Source organism: Esox lucius, chromosome 17 (assembly GCF_011004845.1).
Source record: "Esox lucius isolate fEsoLuc1 chromosome 17, fEsoLuc1.pri, whole genome shotgun sequence".
NCBI classification, from domain to species: Eukaryota; Metazoa; Chordata; class Actinopteri; order Esociformes; family Esocidae; genus Esox; species Esox lucius.
Genome location: NC_047585.1, coordinates 37521593 through 37546106, shown reverse-complemented (window position 1 = coordinate 37546106; position 24514 = coordinate 37521593). Strand labels below are relative to the sequence as shown.

At 41.1% G+C, this 24514-nt stretch overlaps 2 protein-coding genes across 8 annotated transcripts in view; both read right to left on the bottom strand.

The window, feature by feature from the left end:
- Nucleotides 1-303: 303 nt before the first annotated feature.
- The window catches only part of LOC105009850 (inter-alpha-trypsin inhibitor heavy chain H3-like), a 62466-nt gene continuing 38255 nt past the window's right edge, over nt 304-24514 (bottom strand). The window contains exon 22 of the mRNA XM_034287565.1: nt 304-670. The gene's annotated coding sequence lies outside the window, so the exon portion shown is untranslated. The remainder of the gene's footprint in view (nt 671-24514) is intronic.
- Nucleotides 552-24050, bottom strand: LOC105028131 (inter-alpha-trypsin inhibitor heavy chain H3). Of its 7 annotated transcripts, none has more exons than XM_034287557.1 (22): nt 23964-24050; nt 17637-17800; nt 17444-17548; nt 17036-17198; nt 16815-16925; nt 16229-16357; nt 16029-16145; nt 15683-15851; nt 15228-15338; nt 14390-14571; nt 13259-13438; nt 12982-13103; nt 11194-11396; nt 10399-10497; nt 7316-7363; nt 7018-7077; nt 6681-6743; nt 6324-6431; nt 6017-6191; nt 5583-5731; nt 4247-4328; nt 552-813 (listed from the first exon to the last, which is right to left on the bottom strand). In XM_034287557.1, exons 1-22 carry the CDS (start codon nt 24039-24041, stop codon nt 699-701), a joined length of 2733 nt encoding a protein of 910 aa, XP_034143448.1. In that variant the 5' UTR covers nt 24042-24050; the 3' UTR covers nt 552-698. The 7 variants fall into 7 exon arrangements, with proteins under 7 accessions (XP_034143448.1, XP_034143449.1, XP_034143451.1 ...); XM_034287558.1 differs by having other exon boundaries at nt 7018-7071; XM_034287560.1 differs by lacking the exon at nt 6681-6743.

Sequence of the window (24514 nt, the reverse complement as noted above, 5' to 3'; positions counted from 1 at the left end):
AGCCACTGAAATCCAACACTACTGTTGTTTGCTCCTTGGGGTCTAAGGCCGGGTGTCTCTGTAAAGCACTTTGTGACAACTGCTGTTGTAAAAAGGGCTTTATAAATAAATGTTATTGATTGATTGTTTAATTCTGTCTATAAGACCTTAGAACGTGCGTGGAATTATGTCAATGAAGAAAATAACTTTTGGCACATGGAAAACATGATTTTGAAGAATTGGTGGATATAGTAGTAGAAGTAGGCTTATTCAATTAAAACGTATTCAATTAAAACTTACATTCCAGAAATAAGACCAGGTATGTCACATTATTTGATCTTTTGTTCATATCTTACAAACTTGTAAACAACAATCAATATACCATTTTACAGATGGTAAAAAGGTATATGCCTTTTTATATGAGTCTTTTTGTATAGTTTCCTTCCACTTATATTTCGTTTACCTATCACTCAGTTTAATCACATGTTCTATTTGTTGAACCACATCATTTCAGTTTGACCCTGCTTGAGAAAAAACACAATTTCTGAAAAGGATGATATGCAAGAAAGTAATGAAATTGCTTAAAAATGATATTTATTTAATGGTGATTTGTCATAAAAGAGTTTAGGTGATTTGTTATGTAAACTCATAGAACAGTCTTTATTTTTCTCTTCATATTTCTAGAGTGTAGTTTCTGCATGAACAAACTTAATGAGCAGTTAGAGTTGCGATACAGTGAAGTCAGCTAGCTCCCCCTGTAGGGCAGACTGAAGTGGAGTCAACCAGCATGTCACGGTGGGGGCAGAACGAACACTGAGATCCACAGTAGAGGCCCTACAACACACACAATACACAACAATAATAATAACATTAGAAAGACTCCACCACTTCATGTCTTCATACAGTCACAGAAGCATACAATAAATCATCCATCCATCCATCTTCTACCGCTTATCCGGGGCCGGGTCGCGGGGGCAGCAGTCTAAGCAGGGATGCCCAGACTTCCCTCTCCCCAGACACTTCCTCTAGCTCTTCCGGGGGGACACCGAGGCGTTCCCAGGCCAGCCGGGAGACATAGTCCCTCCAGCGTGTCCTAGGTCTTCCCCGGGGTCTCCTCCCGGTGGGATGGGACCGGAACACCTTCCCAGGAAGGCGTTCCGGAGGCATCCGAAAAAGATGCCCAAGCCACCTCAGCTGACCCCTCTCGATGTGGAGGAGCAACGGCTCTACTCTGAGCTCCTCCCGGGTGACCGAGCTTCTCACCCTATCTCTAAGGGATCGCCCAGCCACCCTGCGGAGAAAACTCATTTCGGCCGCCTGTATCCGGGATCTTGTCCTTTCGGTCATGACCCAAAGCTCATGACCATAGGTGAGAGTAGGAACGTAGATTGACTGGTAAATCGAGAGCTTCGCCTTGCGGCTCAGCTCTTTCTTCACCACGACAGACCGATACATCGACTGCATTACTGCAGAAGCTGCACCGATCCGTCTGTCAATCTCCCGTTCCATCCTTCCCTCACTCGTGAACAAGACCCCTAGATACTTAAACTCCTCCACTTGAGGCAGGCACTCTCCACCAACCTGAAGTGGGCAAGCCACCCTTTTCCGACTGAGGACCATGGCCTCGGATTTGGAGGTACTGATTTTCATCCCCACCGCTTCACACTCGGCTGCAAACCGTCCCAGTGCATGCTGAAGGTCCTGGTTAGAAGGGGCCAACACGACAACATCATCTGCAAAGAGCAGAGACGAAATCGTGTGGTCCCCAAACCTGACACCCTCCGGCCCCTGGCTGCGCCTAGAAATTCTGTCCATAAAAATTACAAACAGAACCGGTGACAAAGGGCAGCCCTGCCGGAGTCCAACATGCACTGGGAACAAGTCTGACTTACTGCCGGCAATGCGGACCAAGCTCCTGCTTCGGTTGTATAGGGACCTGACAGCCCTTAGCAAAGGACCCAGGACCCCATATTCCCCAAGCACCCTCCACAAGATGCCGCGAGGGACACAGTCGAATGCCTTCTCCAAATCCACAAAACACATGTGGATTGGTTGGGCAAACTCCCATGAACCCTCCAACACCCCGTAGAGGGTATAGAGCTGGTCCAGTGTTCCACGGCCCGGACGAAAACCACACTGTTCCTCCTGAATCCGAGGTTCTACTATCGGCCGTATTCTCCTCTCCAGAACCCTGGCATAGACTTTCCCGGGGAGGCTGAGAAGTGTGATCCCCCTATAGTTGGAACACACCCTCCGGTCCCCCTTCTTAAAAAGAGGGACCACCACCCCGGTCTGCCATCCCAGAGGCACTGTCCCCGACCGCCACGCGATGTTGCACAGGCGTGTCAACCAAGACAGCCCCACAACATCCAGAGACTTGAGGTACTCAGGGCGGATCTCATCCACCCCCGGTGCCTTGCCACCGAGGAGTTTCTTGACCACCTCTGTGACTTCAGCCCGGGTGATGGACGAGTCCACCACTGAGCCCTCATCCTCTGCTTCCTCAATGGAAGACATGTCAGCGGGATTGAGGAGATCCTCGAAGTACTCCTTCCACCGCCCGACGACATCCTCAGTTGAGGTCAACAGCTGCCCACCTCTACTGTAAACAGCGTTGGTAGGGCACTGTTTCCCTCTCCTGAGGCGCCGGATGGTTTGCCAGAATCTCTTCGAGGCCAGCCGATAGTCCTTCTCCATGGCCTCACCGAACTCCTCCCAGGCCCGAGTTTTTGCCTCCACAACCACCCGGGCTGCAGCCCGCTTGGCCTGTCGGTACCCGTCAGCTGCCTCAGGAGTCCCACAAGCCAACCAGGCCTGATAGGACTCCTTCTTCAGCTTGACGGCATCCCTTACTTCCGGTGTCCACCACCGGGTTCGGGGATTGCCGCCTCGACAGGCACCGGAGACCTTACGGCCACAGCTCCGAGCGGCCGCTTCGACAATGGCGGTGGAGAACATGGTCCACTCGGACTCAATATCTCCAACCTCCCTCGGGATCCAGTCGAAGCTCTGCCGGAGGTGGGAGTTAAAGATCTCTCTGACAGGAGACTCGGCCAGACGTTCCCAGCAGACCCTTACAGTACGCTTGGGCCTGCCGAGTCTGTCCAGCTTCCTCCCCCACCATCGGATCCAACTCACCACCAGGTGGTGATCAGTTGACAGCTCCGCCCCTCTCTTCACCCGAGTGTCCAAGACATACGGCCGCAGGTCAGATGAGACGACAACAAAGTCGATCATCGACCTGCGGCCTAGGGTGTCCTGGTGCCACGTGCACTGATGGACACCCTTATGCTTGAACATGGTGTTCGTTATGGACAAACTGTGACTAGCACAGAAGTCCAATAACTGAACACCACTCGGGTTCAGATCAGGGGGGCCGTTCCTCCCAATCACGCCCCTCCAGGTGTCACTGTCGTTGCCCACGTGGGCGTTGAAGTCCCCCAGTAGAACAATAGAGTCCCCAGTCGGAGCACTTTCCAGCACCCCTCCCAGAGACTCCAAGAAGGTCGGGTACTCTGCACTGCGGTTCGGCCCGTAGGCACAAACAACAGTGAGAGACCTATCCCCGACCCGTAGGCGCAGGGAAACGACCCTCTCGTTCACCGGGGTAAACTCCAACACATGGCGGCAGAGCTGGGGAGCTATGAGCAAACCCACACCAGCCCGCCGCCTCTCACCATGGGCAACTCCAGAGTGGTGAAGAGTCCATCCTCTCTCAAGGAGTGTGGTTCCAGAGCCCAAGCCGTGCGTAGAGGTGATCCCGACTACCTCTAATCGGAACCTCTCAACCTCACGCACTAACTCAGGCTCCTTCCCCGCCAGCGAGGTGACATTCCACGTCCCTAGAGCCAGTTTCTGTGTCCAGAGATCGGGTTGTCTAGGCCCCTGCCTTCGACTGCCGCCCGATCCTCTTTGCACCGGCCCCTTATGGTCCCTCCTGTGGGTGGTGAGCCCACGGGAGGGCGGCCCCACGTCACCCGTTCGGGCTGAGCCCGGCCGGGCCCCATGGGGGAAGGCCCGGCCACCAGGCGCTCGCATTCGAGCCCCAACCCCGGGCCTGGCTCCGGGGTGGGGCCCCGGCTGCGCCATACCGGGCGACGTCACGGTACTCAAAATGTTATTCTTCATTAAGGGGTTTTGAATAATAAATCATGATATCCAAAATCAAATACTCAAATAATTACACTTCTGGGATCTATACACAGAAGTAACACGCACAACCTAAGAACTGTCAGATTAACTGTGTTTGATTGACAGTTAGATTTACCTGGAGACGTCTACTTCTTTGTCCTGAATCTTAAGTTTTATTGTTGTTCCCTGGACTTCCTCATAGACAACAGGTGGACGGGCTGTAACACACAGTGTAAATACTGAAGGGCTGTAACACACAGTGTAAATACTGAAGGGCTGTAGCACACAGTGTAAATACTGAAGGGCTGTAACACAGAGTGTTAATACTGAAGGGCTGTAGCACACAGTGTAAATACTGAAAGGCTGTAGCACACAGTGTAAATACGGAAGGGCTGTAACACACAGTGTAAATACTGAAAGGCTGTAGCACACAGTGTAAATACTGAAGGGCTGTAACACAGAGTGTTAATACTGAAGGGCTGTAGCACACAGTGTAAATACTGAAAGGCTGTAGCACACAGTGTAAATACTGAAGGGCTGTAACACACAGTGTAAATACTGAAAGGCTGTTCCTTAAAAATGATCTTGATTAACCAATAATCACCAGTTCTTCCTATTTAATAATATATAATAGACACCCTATGTTTTAATAGAATCATTTAGCACAATCACTATGAGCACTGATGTTATCTGATGACTTAAAAGTGCATTGAATGATGACAAAATCCACAAGAGGATTTAAGAGGAGCCATAGGTCTTCCCTCCTCAAGAAAACATGATTTGTCCCTTTCAGTAATAAAAATCTATAGACCGAAATCACTGAGTGTGAAATCAAACCTGTATTTCATTTCCAAAATGCTTGAGGGCTCTGAAGTTAAAGGGGCCATTTGCAAAATGTTTATTGTACTACTTCCATAAATGACCAGAAGACGTCTGCTATGAATGTATTAAGCTAATGTTTCAAATATTATTTTCTGCAACATGTTTCCAAGTACCTGAGATAGTCCCCATTAAAAATGTCTTACCGGTCTGTCTGTCAATTTGCATAGTGTTGTTGTCTCCTCATACTTGCTTAAGACAATAGCAGTGTGTCATCCCCACCATAAACCACCTTTACATGTGGACTACAAGTCCAGTGTCGTTTGGTTTGGGAATGAGAGGAGGTGACAAATGATTTCCTGTAAACATTAGTGTCAGGATTCTCCACAGTGCCCCTTTAAAATGTTCAGAACAGGATCCTTTTTGTCTCTGATCAACTCTCCTATTATCTTTGTCAGAATGATTCCTAACCAGTCAGGCTACAAGACCTAGATCTACATCTATCCTCTGCATTCAATACTGAACCGTCACATGCTTCTCTCCACCTTCAACAATCCACATGTCCACCTACAAATTACTTTTGTATGAACCTAGACCACCCCCTTTTGTTCCCTGCAAGCATCAATGTGGTGTCTCGCTCCTGTTTAACTCACCCATGATCCCAGAAATGTTGTCCCCTGTTGGCCGCTGCCTCAGGACGGGCCACAGGAACACCTTTCCATCCCTCTCATAGAGCATGATGATGACCCGTGTTGACCCCATGGTGACGTCCATCTCTTTGTCCCGTAGAATCAGAGACACACTGCAGGTAGAAACATAACGTGGATCAGATGTATTCATTAAATAATCTAAAATAACAGGACAGAAAGAATCCTTACTAGATTTATACATGTCACATGGCAAAATAATATACATCAGTGGATCGCATGTCTTTAAACTAGACTGTATGCTACACTAAACATTGTTCCACTTGGTTTAAAATGGCAATAACACAACTTGCACTGTGCAGAAAGCAGAAACAGAAATCTAACCACAAATTAAACAAGAGCACAAATCATTTTAATTAGAGTCTGTAGTTTGTCAGCACCTGTCTTTTTCAATGTTGATATTCACACTCCAGGAGAAATATGTGGCATTCTGTCCATTGTTGAAGGTGATGCCAGTAGTGTCAAAATCAATATGTTGATCACTTCTGTAATGGAGAACAATCTTTTGATAGCCTGCATTGTCTGACTGTCCAAGCTGACCATTCATAGAACAATCTGGGGAAAGATGGACAGTATTTATTTAAAGATTCTTAAGGAGTAGATGATGTGGACAAATAAAGGAATACATTTATGATTTCATTAGTATGTTTTAATAAAAAATGTGAATGATATCTGAGGTCAAGTCACCGTTGTTGGGGTCCTTTAGGAGTCTGAGTGAGAGACCTACAGGGATGTCATAGCACAGTGGAAGGGCCTGACCCTCAGCTGGCAACAGGAACCTAATAAGAGGACTTACTGAGAGAGGGGGAGGAGAGAGGAAATGGTGGAGTGAGAGAGAAAAAAGAGGAAGAGGAGAGGAATTTAAGAGAAAGAAAGAGAGGGATTTATGGAAGAATAAGAGGGAAAGAGAGATGGACAGAGACAGAAGATGAGGACAGTGGCAGCAACATGAGGAGATAATTAGTTGATGAGAAAACAACAACAGCCTTTGAGGACATCATAATTCTACACAAATAAATGTTAAGAACAACATGGTTGCAGTACCTGTTGTAGTTGTCATTTTAGTTGAATGAGTTGGAAGATTGCCTTCCAATAATTGACCTATATCTGTAACACAAGACAACACAAAGGATTCCTGCACAGTCAGAAGATCTTCACAAAGACAATCTCACCCACAAACAAACATACCTACTTTTTTTGTTTGCTTGTGTGTTAAAATAATCACTTTTAAACTTCAATTATCCATGAAATACCAAGTGGTTTTAATGGGGCACATATCAGCAACATGAGGAGATAATTAGTTGATGAGAAAACAACAACAGCCTTTGAGGACATCATAATTCTACACAAATAAATGTTAAGAACAACATGGTTGCAGTACCTTTTATAGTAATTTCAGTTGGATTATGTGGAAAGTCGTAATCCATATAGTCAGCTGTAACTGTTACACAAGACAAAAGTTACAGAGTAAATCCTGTAAAGCAGTTTCAATTGATTTTATTGATGAAGGACACTCCTATCCAGAAATAATTATAGTTTGGGTTGAGGAACAACCAGGTATTTTGACTACACAAATGTTTTGGTCCTCACTCCCCTTTCAAATCACACTGTGAATTGAGAACAACAAAAATGATTATTGGTCAGTACAGCTTTGTAGTAGAAAGATAGTAACTTATCACCTTCTGAATCGATATCTTCTGTTATTCCAGCTCCATCTAATATCTTTGCTGTAAAGCAGTTACATTTACATTTTAGTCACATAGTAACTCTTACCAGGAGTTCTAATGAATTGGGTTTAATATAATATAATTTATATAATTTCATATATTAAATAGTGGTGATTTAATTACAGAACTGGGGCACTGAGGGTGAGTCACTTAATGGTGCAATCTGGAAATGTGCTGCTCTCCAGCTATAACGTGTCCCCAGATATGTGTCACAGTTCCGCCCGTGGCCACTCCTCCCTCTCACTCTTCACAGCCCTACCGTTCCTGGTTTCCAGCCTACTAGCCACCACCGTTCCATAATTCCCATCTGCACATGAACGCATCCCTGGAATGTCTTGTTTCATTGTACACACCAGTTCTTAATGTTCTAATCCATCAGGGTATAAATGTTCCTCTCGCTCCCTTGTCTTTGTTGAGTATTGTCACTGTGTTTGTGTGCGTTCTATATATATTGTGTCTGGTTATGCGCTCAGCCCAAGTGTTGATACAAAAACCTTTTCCTGATAAATGCGGTAGTTTATTATCTTTGTGTTTCCTTTCTTGCTGCACGTAATAAACATCTGTTTTAGTACAACTCCTGCATCTGGTTCATCCTTCATCCTCACTACACCGTTACAGAATACTCATCCTTTTTCGGAACTAGCAGGACAACATGGAATTTGTAGGGATAATGAAGAGGAACCTCTGGAGAGGTGGGTTCCTAGCATTTGTCACTTACCAACAAATATGACAGAGCAACCCAGCAGTGTCAGGGGACACTGCTACCACAGTGGAGGGCCCAGCCAATGTCGCCCACGTCCCCATCCCAAAGGAGTACAGTGACCTGGCACGCGTGATCTCTAAAGTCCAGGCCACTCGACTACCACCTCATCAGCCAGGGGACAATCGAATTCTGACCTGGTGCCGCACCTTGAGGATACATCTACCCTCTCTCATGGGCCGAGACTGAGGCCATGGTGGCGTGGAGGAGGTCCAAGCTGCATCCTTGCGCCTACTACTTCTGCAAGTTGATGTCCACAGAACACAACTGTGACATGGGCGACAGAGCTATTGGCTGCCAAAAATGCTCAGAAAGCCTGGAGGCAGTGGCTGGAGTGGGCCAAACACTCCATGCTAGTTTGGACCTACCATCTCAACCTGGAGAACATCTGGGCAGGGAACAGGCTGAATCCCTGCCAAGTCAGACAGGCCCTGTGCTTTGTCCGATTACACTTCACCCTAACTTACAGCTCTGGAAAGAGACCACTGCACCTTTTTCTTTCCTTCCCAACAAAGTTGAAAAGGAAAGTGTTTGTGTGAGGAACAGAAGCATTCAATTTGCAGTGGTCTCTTAATTTTAACCCTTCTGTTCCTCACTCAAAACCTTCTTTTTTGACTTTTTTGGAAAGGAAAGCAAAAGGTGCAGTGGTCTCTTAATTTTTTCTGGAGCTGTATATCCCTGGGGCAAAGAACGTCAAGGCTGATGCTCTTTCATACCTGCGTAATGCTGTCGAAGTGACCAGAGAGGCGATGCCCATCATGTTGCAGGCCCAAATCATAGCGCTAGTACTGTGGCAACAGAGCGTTAAGTGGAGAGTCGGGTGCATGCAAACTATTATGTGTATGTAAAGGGGAACTGTCAGTTAGATTGACTTCTGTTTGAAGATCCCCCACCTAATCATGTCAAGTATGGATACATAGGACTGAGAGTGTAAATAAATAAGTAGTGTGTTTGTAGTTGGTGTATGGTTTCTGTATTAACAGTAGTGTGTTTGTAGTTGGTATATGGTTTCTGTATTAACAGTAGTGTGTTTGTAGTTGGTATATGGTTTCTGTATTAACAGTAGTGTGTTTGTAGTTGGTGTATGGTTTCTGTATTAACAGTAGTGTGTTTGTAGTTGGTATATGGTTTCTGTATTAACAGTAGTGTGTTTGTAGTTGGTATATGGTTTCTGTATTAACAGTAGTGTGTTTGTAGTTGGTGTATGGTTTCTGTATTAACAGTAGTGTGTTTGTAGTTAGTGTATGGTTTCTGTATTAACAGTAGTGTGTTTGTAGTTGGTATATGGTTTCTGTATTAACAGTATTGTGTTTGTAGTTGGTATATGGTTTCTGTATTAACAGTAGTGTGTTTGTAGTTGGTATATGGTTTCTGTATTAACAGTAGTGTGTTTGTAGTTGGTATATGGTTTCTGTATTAACAGTAGTGTGTTTGTAGTTGGTATATGGTTTCTGTATTAACAGTAGTGTGTTTGTAGTTGGTATATGGTTTCTGTATTAACAGTAGTGTGTTTGTAGTTGGTATATGGTTTCTGTATTAACAGTAGTGTGTTTGTAGTTGGTATGGTTTCTGTATTATCAGTAGGGTGTTTGTAGTTGGTACATGGTTTCTGTATTAACAGTAGTGTGTTTGTAGTTGGTGTATGGTTTCTGTATTAACAGTAGTGTGTTTGTAGTTGGTATATGGTTTCTGTATTAACAGTAGTGTGTTTGTAGTTGGTATATGGTTTCTGTATTAACAGTAGTGTGTTTGTAGTTGGTATATGGTTTCTGTATTAACAGTAGTGTGTTTGTAGTTGGTATATGGTTTCTGTATTAACAGTAGTGTGTTTGTAGTTGGTATATGGTTTCTGTATTAACAGTAGTGTGTTTGTAGTTGGTATATGGTTTCTGTATTATCAGTAGGGTGTTTGTAGTTGGTATATGGTAGTGTGGATGCTAATGAGGGATCAATGAAAGTCAAGCAGTAATTAAGAAAACAGTGGATTTTTATGTGACCACGTGTTCCCATTTAGGTTAATTGTTCATCAGAGGAACATCAGAAGTCGAGGCAATGTTTTCCTTCCTATAATTTCAACCTAGACTGGGCTGGAATTGAATCTAAACAAATTGATGGACTTTTATTCAAAGTAAATGTTGCAGATTTCATTCAAGGGATACATCTGCTGAATAAGAATTGAACTTTTAATGTGAAGGACACCCTAACACTATTAAATTGAATTCATGACAATTTCCTAAAGTTTTGGTAAGATTAGGTGTGTCCAATGTTGTCTTACCAGAGAAATATGACCCTCCCAGGGGCGTGAGACTTCCAATGTACCCCCCTCTTAATCCATAGGGCCCTTTTTTGCTGGGATAGCTGGGTAAGGGTAAGGCTGGATAACAGAAAAACATATTAGTGAATTTGTGATGTGAGTATTTATGGATTGACAGTCTTATCTCTTATGTGTTCTATTGTCTCAAGCCATACAGTGATTGTCACTCACTGATGTAGATTTACTTTGTGTGTGATCCTGCTTTTACTATACAGGAGACCCCCATAAAGGTTTAGTTACCGGTATAAGGAAAAATACAACCCTGTTTCCAGAATAGTTGGGAGGCTGTGTAAAATGTAAATAAAAACAGAATTCAATGTTGTGCATGTCCTTTAATCCCTATGTTCAAATGAAAATGGTACAAAGACAACAAATCAAATGTTGAAAGTGAGAAATGTTATTGCTTTTGGAAAACTGTATGCCAATTTTGAATTTGATGCCAGCAACACATTTCAAAAAGTCTTTTTGACACTTGTTGCTGGCATTAAACTCAGTGGGAAAATATTTTTCTAGAAACAATAACATTTCTCAGTTTCAACATTTAATATGTTGTCTTCAAACTATTCTGTATTTGATTTGGTGTTTCAATGATTTGCATAATTTTTTTTTCGATACATTTTACAGTGTCCCAAATTTTTTGGAAACTTTTCTTTTGAAAATTAGAGAATATTTTTTTCTGGTCCCAACCAAGGATAGAAAAAACCCTGTGCATTTCTATGTAAAAATGGTTGGTGATGATGGTAGTAGTTTGCTTACTGTGTTGGCTGAAATTTATTTGGGCGTTTTGCTTTGACTCGGTGGGCGTCTCTCCCTCCTTTGGCTTATGGGCCACCTGGGACTCCTCCCCCTGGGGTTTGGTGACCACCATGGAGGTGAGAGGAGTCACAAAGCCGTACTTCAGACAAAGATCCAGGATCTTCTTCTTAACCGTCTCTTTCTCATTACCGCTCAACTGCACCCTGAAAGGATTCAAAGTTAGTAGGAGTCACCATAGATTATATGGGTGACATTTAAATGGTAAAGTGTTATTATTACATTTTTTATATGTTATATATTTAAAGGTTTTACAAATATCAAGCTTTTTGGATTAGCTGTTTTTATTCTGCCTTCCATTGAATCACATTCTTTCCCAAGAACCACAAGATGGCTTCTCTGATTGGTTGAATAAGCCGGTCTTCTGCATCACATTCCTCTATCTGATTGGTCAGGTAGGCAGGCCTTCTCACTTTACAGCTGGTGCATTTAGTCCATCTAGTGACCGTCCACATCTGTTGTGTCCCACATTGAGGTGTGGCTCTGAGTCAGAGCACGTCAATTCTGTCCCTGATATGTAATAAAATCAAATCTGGATCTCCCTGTGCAAATGATTTCACACAATGCAACCTAATTCCTCACAGAGATCGTTAAATGAATGGGGAGACTGAGGTAGATCCAGAAGGAAAATGTGATGAGTTGTTCCTGTGGAAAACTGCAGGCAGACTTATTGTTCAGAATGTGGACGATTTTGGAATTCCTATGACTGTTTTGGTTATTTTTAATTTCAAATGTAATCTTACATTTGTGATTCATATTGTACTACTGAAATAGATCAATTTTGTGTATTAGAATATACTTGTCTAGACATGAACAAATCAGCCTTATAACAGTTCGGTCATAAGAACATTCTGTGAGAGGATGCATCTTGATGATTCATCAGTCAGGATAGTTGGAGTTGGATTGACTAACCTGAGAATCACAAGACTAGAATTGAGTACCCACTCTTGTCAACTAGGGACACATTCCAGTCTATGCTTCCTGACAACATACTGTCGGACAGTGTGATCTACTCAAGGCTCATGGTAGGGTGATTAAGGCAAGACCTTAGAAACGGTATGGAGACTCTACAGAAGCATCTGTGTAGTATTGACAGTTTAGTTTAGGTATGTATGGATGAGCTGAATTACACTGGTCAGACAGGCCCTTAACCAAGACTAGACACACCCATGGTCAGTACAAAAGTCAGGGGGAGGTAAATGGTGTAGGTTCATGTTTCATTACAAAAAAAATCAATCCAGAACCGCTGCGACATCACTTTGTCTTTTTATTTAAAACTCAAAGATTATTTTGAAACATTCCATGAATCCACAGGGAGAAAGGAAGCGTAGTGTAGTCATGAGGGCAAATCAGGATATTCAGCCACCCTTTAATTCATATTGGATGAGCACATGCAGATTGAGACATGGTTGATGGAGTGGAGCTGGGTGAATTATATACGTGCAATTTACATCAAAAGGCAATTTATGTTGACAATAATTTAAAAGACTTCTGTTAAACAACCTATATACACACAAACAAATATATAAACACAAACAAATATATACACACAAAGAAATATATACACACAAACATACAGAAATACACAAAGGTAAAGACACATACAGATGTGGTCCTGCATTTAAGCATCTTTGGGTCCTTGAACAGTGCTATATAAATAAAATATATTATTATTGTAGACACGGGTTAAACACCCAGTCACAGACACAATGTTATGCAAAGCAGACTCACTCTTTGTCCAGTAGTTGCTTCACAGTCAGGTAGGCCCACAGCCTCTGAAGGTTGCTGTCTGACCTGGCTGTAATGGGCTCCTCTGTTGGTATTGTCTCTGAGTACGTCACCTTGTTGCTTTTCTGAAATAATTCAAGATTCTTCAGGTCACAATTCTGAACAAAATAGTGAATGTTATCAAATGTTTTGACATTTCCCTGAACTCTAAAACACACAGGACAGTATGGAGTAAACTGACCTATGAACTTTTGAAGGGGCAGAGTAGTGGTGATCTTACCGATATGGCAATGACCTCTGCTGTGAACTCCTCAATGTTGTTGTCAGTGATCTGGCCAGCTACCACAATCTCAGAGCCGTTGTAGTATTGGCTGAAGTTGGCCTGGGTCAGGTTAGCCCCACCCAGATACACCATCTGTACATCTGTCAGTAGGGGTGTGGCCACCTCTTCATAAAAGCCCTGTCAATCATACAGTGATCAGTCCCACATCTTCTCCCACTTGTCAAATTAAATGTATTTAAAGTTAATTTAATATTGCAAAACACTTTACAAGAAGAACAGTAAAAAGTAATAATAGGATTTACAGAAGTAAGCAAGACGCATTAATAAAGCGAGCCTTTGTGTACCCACCTCCTGATTTTTTACCAAATTAACTTTCGTTATTACTTAGATCTTTACAAATTGCTTCTATTAATTTTCAGCTAAGAAACTGGTATTATACTTGTTCATTCATGTTAATAATTATAATGTAATCCAGTCCCTTTACTGTTGTTAAATCCCTTCACCCTGTGTTTTATGTTAATTCTATTGTAATCCAGTCCCTGTAGTGTTGATAAACCCTCTCACCCTGTGTTTTATGTTAATTCTATTGTAATCCAGTCCCTGTAGTGTTGATAAACCCCTTCACCCTGTGTTTTATGTTAATTCTATTGTAATCCAGTCCCTGTAGTGTTGATAAACCCCTTCACCCTGTGTTTTATGTTAATTCTATTGTAATCCAGTCCCTGTAGTGTTGATAAACCCTCTCACCCTGTGTTTTATGTTAATTCTATTGTAATCCAGTCCCTGTAGTGTTGATAAACACCCTCACCCTGTGTTTTATGTTAATTCTATTGTAATCCAGTCCCTGTAGTGTTGATAAACCCCCTCACCCTGTGTTTTATGTTAATTCTATTGTAATCCAGTCCCTGTAGTGTTGATAAACCCCCTCACCCTGTGTTTTATGTTAATTCTATTGTAATCCAGTCCCTGTAGTGTTGATAAACCCCCTCACCCTGTGTTTTATGTTAATTCTATTGTAATCCAGTCCCTGTAGTGTTGATAAACCCCCTCACCCTGTGTTTTGTGTTAATTCTATTGTAATCCAGTCCCTGTAATGTTGATAAACCCTCTCACCCTGTGTTTTCTTACCTGCAGCTGCAGAGCAGCATCAGAGTCCTCATATATTCTGCGTCCCACACCGTTGTTTTCCAGCGCCATCTTCTCCAGGAACTCAAAGTTAACATCCATTCCAAAACCGAGACAGTAGAGCGGAAATTTCTTATCAATGGCTTCTTTTATGTTCTTGTGGATAGTTTCCAGGTTGGTCTCACCTGAGAAAGCAATATTGGCTATCATTGTGTGTGTGTGTGTCTGTGTGTGTGTGATTCAGACCTATCTGTACTTGTGGGGACTAGAATTCCCCAGGAAGACAGTATAACATAAAAAATCGTCCCTATAAGGTTTTTTGTTTTGCACTCTAGCACTCTAGTTTCACGGATACTGTTACAGGGCAGGCAGGATAGGCTACTTCAATGGGAATACCAAACCACACATTGTAAAACCAACTTAATTTTGCCAGGCCTAGCATGACCCGGTCAATGAAGCTAGGTTTAGTGTAAATCAATCAGTTAGCAAGCAATCAAGTTTATTTATATAGAACAATTTATACATAGATGCAATTCAATGTGCTGTTCAAAGAAAAATTTAAAATATATAAAAGTACAATAGAATTAAAAAAATATATACTAGAATGAAGACATCAGTAATATAAGGGGGACTCTAACCACCTTAAATAACATCATAATAATAAAATGGTAACACAACTAGATTTTGTCAGGCCTAGCTAGACCCGGTCTATGAGATTAGGTTTAGTGCAAAACTTACAATTGGTCTTGGTTTTATAATTGGGCATAGTTATAGTTTTAGGCATTTTGGGATTAGGTTTAGGATTAATAGGATAGATATACAAGTATGTGTGTGAGTGTACCTGTGGTTGGGTCTCCATCAGTGAGCAGTATGAGGAGAGAGGCTGTTCCCTCTCGGAGGTGTCGGTTCAGCATGTCTGTGCCCCTCAACACCGCAGCATTGATGTCAGTGGCTGAGGAGAGAAAAAAGGGGCAACATACTGATGTGCTACATTTTCACCAACAAGGCTACTGTTCAAAGCTCCAATTGCATTAACATTTTGTGCACTTTAAATACTAGAAAATGTTACTTTACAAATGTTGTTAGGTTAGGTCACATTTTTTATGTAAAATCGGATTTTTAAAGGGAATGTTTACTTAAAATACAAATAAGTTGCTATGAGTCTATGACAGGTTTTCACTGTTTCCCTTGCATTTAAGCAATTGTGGCACAATAGCCATTTAGTTCTAGAGACCCTGAGAAAGCAGGATTCACATGAGGTGAATTATTTTCTATATATTATAATGTTAATTTTACCTCCTCTCTCTCTAATATTTTGTACAAATGTCTTGGCAGCCTCCAGGTTTTTCTGATTGGCAGGAAGCAGTTCTTCCTTCCAGGGAGACACTGAGCTGTCAAATGTAATCAGGCCGAAGTGGTCGTCCTCCGCCAGGTCTCCCAGGATCTTCAACAAAGCCTCACGGGTCTGACAGATCACAAGGCAATCATAATGCAATAGATCAACAAACAAATCCACCAATTAAAAACTAATAATTGAACAAAGCATTTAATATATTCTACTAGATACTACTGTATGTGTACCCCACTCAGTTGTTAAATATTTAGCTGCATTATAACCTAACAAGCACCACACAATGCACACCTGCTGAATTTTCCTGCCATACATGGAGCCACTTTGATCGATGACGAAGACCACATTCTTTGGAATGCGTGGTAGATCACTGGGAGCAAAGTGATGGACAAAATACCCATCTGACTTCTGAAGAGGTAATAAAAGACAGTGGTTAAAAAACAAGTACAGATAAAGTAATCAATAACAGGAAGAAGGTAGAAGAAGTTCACCTTGAGGTCTCCTATGGACTTTTTCCTGTGGACGTCATAGACAATGACCAGGTCTCCGTTCAGGCCCTCCTCTCCACAGCTGTCACACTGACTCTGCTGTTCCTTACTGGGGTAGAAATGGACCCAAGCCTGGGGAGAAAGTGGTCATTTGTCTGGTTTCTGATTTGAAATCGGATGACTGCTATAAGCATTAACATAGACCTGATCCCACCCCGATATGAGGAGAAGAAGGTGTGTCAATCACCAGGAACAATACTGGAAGGTAAAACACTAGAGAAGATGATGGTTATCCCGGAGATAATAGTCCAGACACTAAGGTGGACCTAAGATGCTCATAATGGTCACTGCTTGGAAAATACTGAGGAATGTTGTTTGGCCCACTGACAACTACTCAAGCAACCAATCAGGGTTGAGGTTGGAGAGTTTGAGAGACACATTTAAGATACAACTAGACTGTACGATATCTCCTGAGACATGAAGCCTAACTACCTAGGATTGTTAGGTGCTCATCTTAAAATTGTTACGCATTAGTGTTCTGCATGTTCTGTAATAGTTCTGGTTGTTTTTACTCAGTTTTGGAAATTACCTCAGTTGAAGTCTGTGTTTTGGAGATGGCATTAGCCAGCTCTTTGGTGCTCAGCCCTCCTTTAATCTCCAGGATGTTAATACCTGGGTGTTCATTGATGTACACATCAATCTGGCCAAAAGGAAGAAAGAGGAAGGTGTTGAAATTCCTCTATAATCCATGTTCATTTAGTGTTTGTTATTTACATTTTCATATCTTTCCCTCTCTTTTTTCTTTCATACCTTGAAATCAGCAACAGGCTGCATGGGTCGAGCGTGGATCAAGAGTTCATACTTTCCCAGGCGACGTTTCAGCAGCTCCTCATATGTGAGTTCAAAGGTCACCTTACTGAGTGCAGCCACAGTCACAGATGTCTTAAACTCCTCAAGGGTCCTCCCCACAGAACTAGAGAGAAATAAAGACTCAACCCATACGAATGCATACATATTGCAGACAGAGAGTGGCCACACACAGGGCTGGTCTTAGCCTTGTGGGGTTCCTGCATGTGATTTGAAATATTACAGCAATATCACAGTAGTATTTGTAGTTCTTAACAGCAGTTTGTGACTGCAGCTGAATTCTTAATGTTAACTTAATATAATAACAAGGAATGGTGAGGACTGACCATGTACACACAAATACACACACACCTGACTATACCAGCACTTTGTCCACGAGACACTGCCTGAGTGTACTGCTGCTGGGCCTCCTCCTTCTGTTTCACAACCCCATCATATGTCTTTCCCTCAATGGTCCTGAAGAAGAGGAGGAGTTACACTGTAAATGTGTAATATTGAACTAATTTGTGTCTACAAACTATTTTTGTGAAAATTGTAGACCTACATTCTGAATTTACTGATGAAGGCATTCTTGGGAATCTTGACATGGAATTCAATTTCCTTTGACTGGTCGATCCGATTGGCCACTCGACTGGTGATGACAGTGGTTGCATAGCGACTGGTCACTGTGGAGTTGATGTGGAAGCTGTAGATGTCCCAGTCCCTGTTCTATAAAGGGCCAGGAAACATACAGTGAGGGAAAATATTATTGGGTCCCCTGCTGATTTTGTACGTTTGCCCACGGACAAAGAATTGATCAGTCTATAATTTTAATGGTTGGTTTATTTGAACAGTGAGAGAAAGAATAACAACAACAAAAATCCAGAAAAGTGCCTGTCAAACATTGTATCAATTGATTTGGAATTTAATGAGTGAAATAAGCACTCTTAAAGGGAGTGCTCCTAATCTCAGCTTGTTACCTGTATAAAAGACACCTGTCCATAGAATGAATCAATCAATCTGATTCCTAACTCTCCACCATGGCCAAGAACAAAGAGCTGTCCAAGGATGTCAGGGACAAGATTGTAGACCTACACAAGGCTGGAATGGGCTACAAGGCCATTGCAGCTTGGTGAGAAGTTGACAACAGTTGGTGCAATTATTTGCAAATGGAAGAAACACAAAAGAACTGTCAATCTCTATGGCTCTATGCAAGATCTCACCTTGTGGAGTTGCAATGATCATGAGAACGGTGAGGAATCAGCCCAGAACTACATGGGTGAATCTTGTCAATGATCTCAAGGCAGCTGGGACCATAGTCACCAAGAAAACAATTGGTAACACACTACGCCTTGAAGGACTGAAATCCTGCAGCGCCCGCAAGGACCCCTGCTCAAGAAAGCACATTTACAGTCCTGTCTGAGGTTTGCCGATGAACATCTGAATGATTCAGACGAGATCTGGGTGAAAGTGTTGTGGTCAGATGAGACCAAAATCGTGCTCAAATCAACTCGCCGTGTTTGGAGGAGGAGGAATGCTGCCTATGACCCCAAGAACACCATCCCCACCGTCAAACATGGAAGTGGAAACATTATGCTTTGGGGGTGTTTTTCTGCTAAGGGGACAGGACAACTTTACCGCATCAAAGGGACGATTGAGGGGGCCATGTACTGTCAAATCTTGGGTGAGAACCTCCTTCCCTCAGCCAGGGCATTGAAAATGGGTCATGGATGGGTATTCCAGCATGACAGTGACCCAAAACACATGGCCAAGGCCACAAAGGAGTGGCTCAAGAAGAAGCACATTAAGGTTCTAGAATGGCCTGGTCAGTCTCCAGACCTTGATCCCATAGAAAATCTGTGGAGGGAGCTGAAGGTTCGAGTTGCCAAATGTCAGCCTCGAAACTTTAATCACTTGGAGAAGATCTGCAAAGAGGAGTGGGACAAAATCACTCCTGAGATGTGTGCAAACCTGGTGACCAACTACAAGAAACATCTGACCTCCGTGATTACCAACAAGGGTTTTGCCACCAAGTACTAAGTCATGTTTTGCAGAGGGGTCGAATACTTATTTCAGTAATTAAAATGCAAATCAATTTATGCATTTTTCTGGATTTTTCTGTTGTTATTCTGTATCTCAATGTTAAAATAAACCTACCATTAAAATTATAGACTGATCATTTCATTCTCAGTGGGCAAATGTACAAAATCAGCAGGGGATAAAATATTTTTTTTCCTCACTATAATCAACAATGTATTTATTATCATGAAAATAATTTGTACACAGATACAGTTTTTATCCATAAAATTGTTTTCTGCAAAGCCTCTGACACAGACAGTACACTATACACACTGTCTGTCTATCTTGTGGGGACCTGAGACTTAACCCCTGACTCTGAAATTTGTGTTCCTTATTCTCTAGTCCTAAACCTAACCTTATATTTTTTGTGTAATGCCTAAACTTAAGCAATCCCCAACCCTACATAGTCCTCATCCTTGATAGGAATGATTGTAGTTCTACAATATTTTAAGACAATGATATAAAATATATATATATATCTTACACAATCATCTAAAACAATAAAAGACCACTTAGACACATCTAGTGTTTAATGCTAAAGTAAATTCCCCTTTTTAAGAATGATTACTGTCGCTATTCAGATTTTTAAAGAAATCTAACATTTGCACACCTACAGATTGACTGGTGTGTTGGTGAAACAAACAAGGTAAACAAAAAAAAAACGAAGAAACTCCCAGTATTCAGATTATTAAAACCAATATTTAAAATATAATAAAGTTTAAAATGTTAATTTCTATAGAATTGGATGAAGTTATATCAGAGATGATTTTAAATATGGTTAAAAAAATCCCTTATCTATTTGACCGTATTTTCCACCTTCCATTTTCCAGGCAGTAATCAGGAATTTAATCACTAATATTACAGCCCCTCTGTGGCTTGTGGCTCTCACGCTGAACAATGTCCTCTCAAGGTTCGTAAACATTTATTTGTTGGCTATGTGAGTAAAGAAATTCTGGGGGTCAGTAACATGGTTAAATCTGAGTTCATAAAGCAACTGAAAGTCGCAGGTAAAAATACTTTATAGCACTAGTGGCTGTGGTTTTAAATGCAAACACAGAAATGTATGCTTGCAACACAGTAGTATCTACATTCATTTTGTTCAGAGTTCTGAGGCATTTTCAAAGATATATTCCAGTGTAAAGAAAATACACTTGGTTATTTTATTTATTTTGAATACCTCTGTTTTACATTGAAGGGTGCCCCCAAAACTTTGTTTTTAACCATTTACAGACCTCCCTGATATTCTGGAGGTCTGTAAATGAGCTACTTTCTATTATAGCTGTTGATTTTAACTTGTTTATTTTAACAAGGGCGTTTAACATCCACATAGATAATAATATGGACAATAATGCCAAATAACTTTTTGCACTACATTACTTTTGATCTCACTCAACATGTGAAAGAGAGTGTGCACATTCAAGGCCAAATTCTAGATCTGGTTATCACTAAAGCTCTTGATATTCCCTCTGTCATGGTTATACAGTAGACTTGAATCACAGATCACGTAAACTATGTTTCTGTACAGAAAAGGTAAATTAATGAGAGAAGCAATGCTCAGTTTATAGAGGCCATAGCTATCTCTCCAACAGTAATTGCAGATTCAGTTGATGTACTCCTGGTTAATATTAGCACCAAAATATTGAATGTCATGGATCGTTTGGCACTGGTAAATGTAAAGAAAACAATGAGCAGACAGAAAGCACCATGGAAAACCATCATGATGGCAAGCGCCCTGAAAAGAGAATGTCAGAAAGCGCAACGTAAGTGGAGAATAACAAAACTTAAATCCTCTATGACATCTATAAACAAAGTGTTTTTAGCTTCAGCTATGCGTTACGCAGGACCAAACAGCAACATTTATCGGGAATGATCAGTAAGAATATCAACAATACCCACACTCTATTTTACATGGTCGACAATCATACAAGCCCCCAAAAGCAGATAGCATCAGAACTCAGGTCCACTGTGAAATGTAATGAATGTTCGAGTTTCTTTAATGAATTTTTTTTTTAGACAGACCATCAGAACTGCAGTCTAACAATGATACTGTACCGTCACTACAACCACAAAGACACAGTTGGTTATTATATCGCATTTTTATACAATAGACCAAAAATCCCTAGAAGAAACTGTTTGACATCTTAAAGCTTCCAAATGTTGTCTCGACACACTGCCATCAGACTTTATTTTTTTATTTTTTTTAACTCTATTACAATTGATCTACAGCAAATATTTTATGGCTCTCTGCAATCAAGCATTTTCCCAACGTCTCTAAAACAGTTGCCATTAAGACTATTCAAAAAGAGAACACTGGATGCATCTGTTTCCAACAACTATAGACCTGTATCAAATCTCCCTTTTATAGCCAAGATCACTGAAAAGGTTGCCTTCAATCAACTCAGCAATTTTGCGAACCCAAACGGTCTCTTAGACAAAGTTCATTCAGGCTTCCGACATAACGGCTCTGATAACAGTTTTAAATGATATGCGACTGAATACTGATTCAGATAAAATAACAGTTCTGGTTCTATTAGGTCTCAGTGCAATATTTCACACTGTAGATCATAGAACACTTCTAGACAGTCTGGAAAATTGGGTAGGACTCTCCGGGACAGATCTTAATTGGTTCAGATCTTATTTAGATGGCCGGAGTAACTTTGTCACCATTGGCAAACATGAATTTGATGGCTTAAGACATGCACAGTTCCCCATGGATCAGTCATATCAAAGTGGTCACCAAAACAGTATTCTATCATCTTAAAAATATAACCAGAATCAAGGGCTTTGTGTCCCAAAAAGACCAAGAGAAGCTCATCCATGCTTTTATCTGTAGTAGGGTTGACTACTGTAATGGCATTTTAACTGGACTCCCCAAAAAGACTGTAAAACTGATGTTAACCAGGACCAAGAGAACAGAGCACATCACTCCGGTTCTTTAATATTTGCACTGGCTTCCAGGGAGTTACAGAATAGATTTTAAAGTAGTGCTTTGAGTCTATAAATCACTCAAATGGTTTAGGATCTGAATAGATTTCTGATATGTTTGAAGAGTATAAACCAAGCAGGGCTCTTAGATCCATGAACTCAGGACAGCTAGTAGAGCCCAGAATCCAAACTAAAGATGGCAAAGCTGCATTTTGCTGCACACAACTGGAATAAAATACCAGAAGATCTTAGAGGTGCCCCAAACTTCTACATTTTTAAATCCAGGTTAAAAACACTTCTCTTTTCACGCGCCTAAGTCTGAGCGCTTATATTTAACCACACTCTTAGCACTACAGCTTTTACACCTTCCCCATGGAATCTACCACGGAATCTACCAGTTATGTTTTTATTTGTTTTTTATTCTATTTCTGCTTTCTTATTCTGTTTTCTTGTTATAATGTTTTATTGTTTCTATTCTAGTATTAGTTTTTATTATACAGTATTTTTATATTGAATTGCTTCTATTTATGAATTGTGCTATATAAATAAACATGCTTGCATGAATAGCCAGTAACTGGAAGAGAGGTGACCTGTTTATCAGGCTGGTTAATAAAAATATTGACCACTACTCAGCACTAGCCCTACTATTCAGCCAATCAGAAGCCTCCACTTTCTTTGACATCCTCTGGCACTGGCTTTAGTTGTTCCAAAGTTCAGAACCAAATATTTGTCAAGTCCTCTTACAGCAACGATGGTCCTATAATTTAGAACAGCCTGACAGAATATTTGAGGATGATATTTAAATAAATTCACACCCTCACACATTTTATTAACTTTCATATTTTATTAAATTACACAAAATAGGAACAACTAATACCACTAAATAAAGTTGTAGAAATGTAATGAACAGATATTGAAAATAATTTTTATTGGATTATTCGGGAAATATGTGCTACCAGAGGTATTTAGCTAATTTTGTGACAAACCAGCGAGTTTGCCAATACTCTTTATCAAGAATATGTGCAATTAGAAAGTTGGAATATTACTCATGTTTAATATAATTGCTAAATGTACTGTCAATATAATGTATCTGAGATAACCTATTTGTATTTGGATCCCATTGCAAAATCAGTTTAGAGCTGCTGACCTATAGTATCCTACAATACACACTGTTAGCAAATCCACTGAGTCAGAGTTGACCAAAGGTGACCAGAGGTGACAAACAACATTTTCACATTTCTGTTCCTAGCTCTATGGTCAGTAAGCTATATCTGAGCGAATCGGAAGGAATTAATCATTGTATTTTAGGAAGATGAAACTACAACCTGGTTTTATCTACCAGAGGAAGGCAGAGAAATATTGATGCCAGCAAGGTTCCCAGGACTTTTGGAAGCAAATTAACACCACACCCTCTCATATCCAACACAATTCTCCAGCTGTAATCCCTGCAGACATTTTTAGTTCTCGAACCATACTTCTTACTGTACATAATGATCGTTTTCCAGGCGGGTTCTTCACAGCTCAGGATTTCATTTTATCGTCTTAATCATTTGGTTTATAATTGTATGTGGCAATAATCTTATTTTAAAAAATGTATAATAATCTGCACATAATAAACGTTAGTAGCCTTATTAAACACTTTTTAAAATACCAAAATGACTAAAACATTTTAGTTAAGATTTTCAGTCATTGTAGTTTTCTGTTAAATAATGACTATTTAGACTGCCTCCTAGCCTAAGCCTTTTTAACTTGGATTTCAGTAGAAAGTTAATAAAATCATTTTCACAGCCTCCCAACAAAATGTCTATATATGGTCCTGAAAAGGCTAGAGACGATTAACACAACCAAACATTCCCCCTGAAGGAGGGCCCTCACTGTGTGAACCTACCACATTGGTTGGTGCTGAAGTAACGCAGGCGAACAGCAGCCCAAGGAGGCCAACTCGCACTGCAACTCTCTCCATCATGGCTTCAGCAGAACTGAAGCCCCAAATAGAAAACATGATGTTTCAAAGAAGAATGCATGCTGCTATTGGCCAACACAACTGACAATCAACTGTCAACCAATAAATGTGATCACTGACACGTGACCACTTTATGTTGCAATGTAGCAGAAATGTAAGAGATGGGTTGATTTAATCCACTGAATGTAACTCCTCAAAGCCACCGTTCTTTTTATTGAACACTCTAAACTTACACAGAATTGAAAATCACTTCAGGTGAGACAGTGACTTTCCTATTAACCTGTTAAATGGGTGAACTCACAAACAGAACCTGAGGTTAAATCTGCAAAAAAAGAATGTATGTAAATGAATATAATAAAAGAACAGCTTCTTTTACATACAATGAATGTATGTAAAAAAACAGCCTCTGTAGAAGTCTGGCTACAAGACCTTGTGTGTGTAAGGAAGTAAAAAAAAAAAAATAAAAAAAAAAAAAT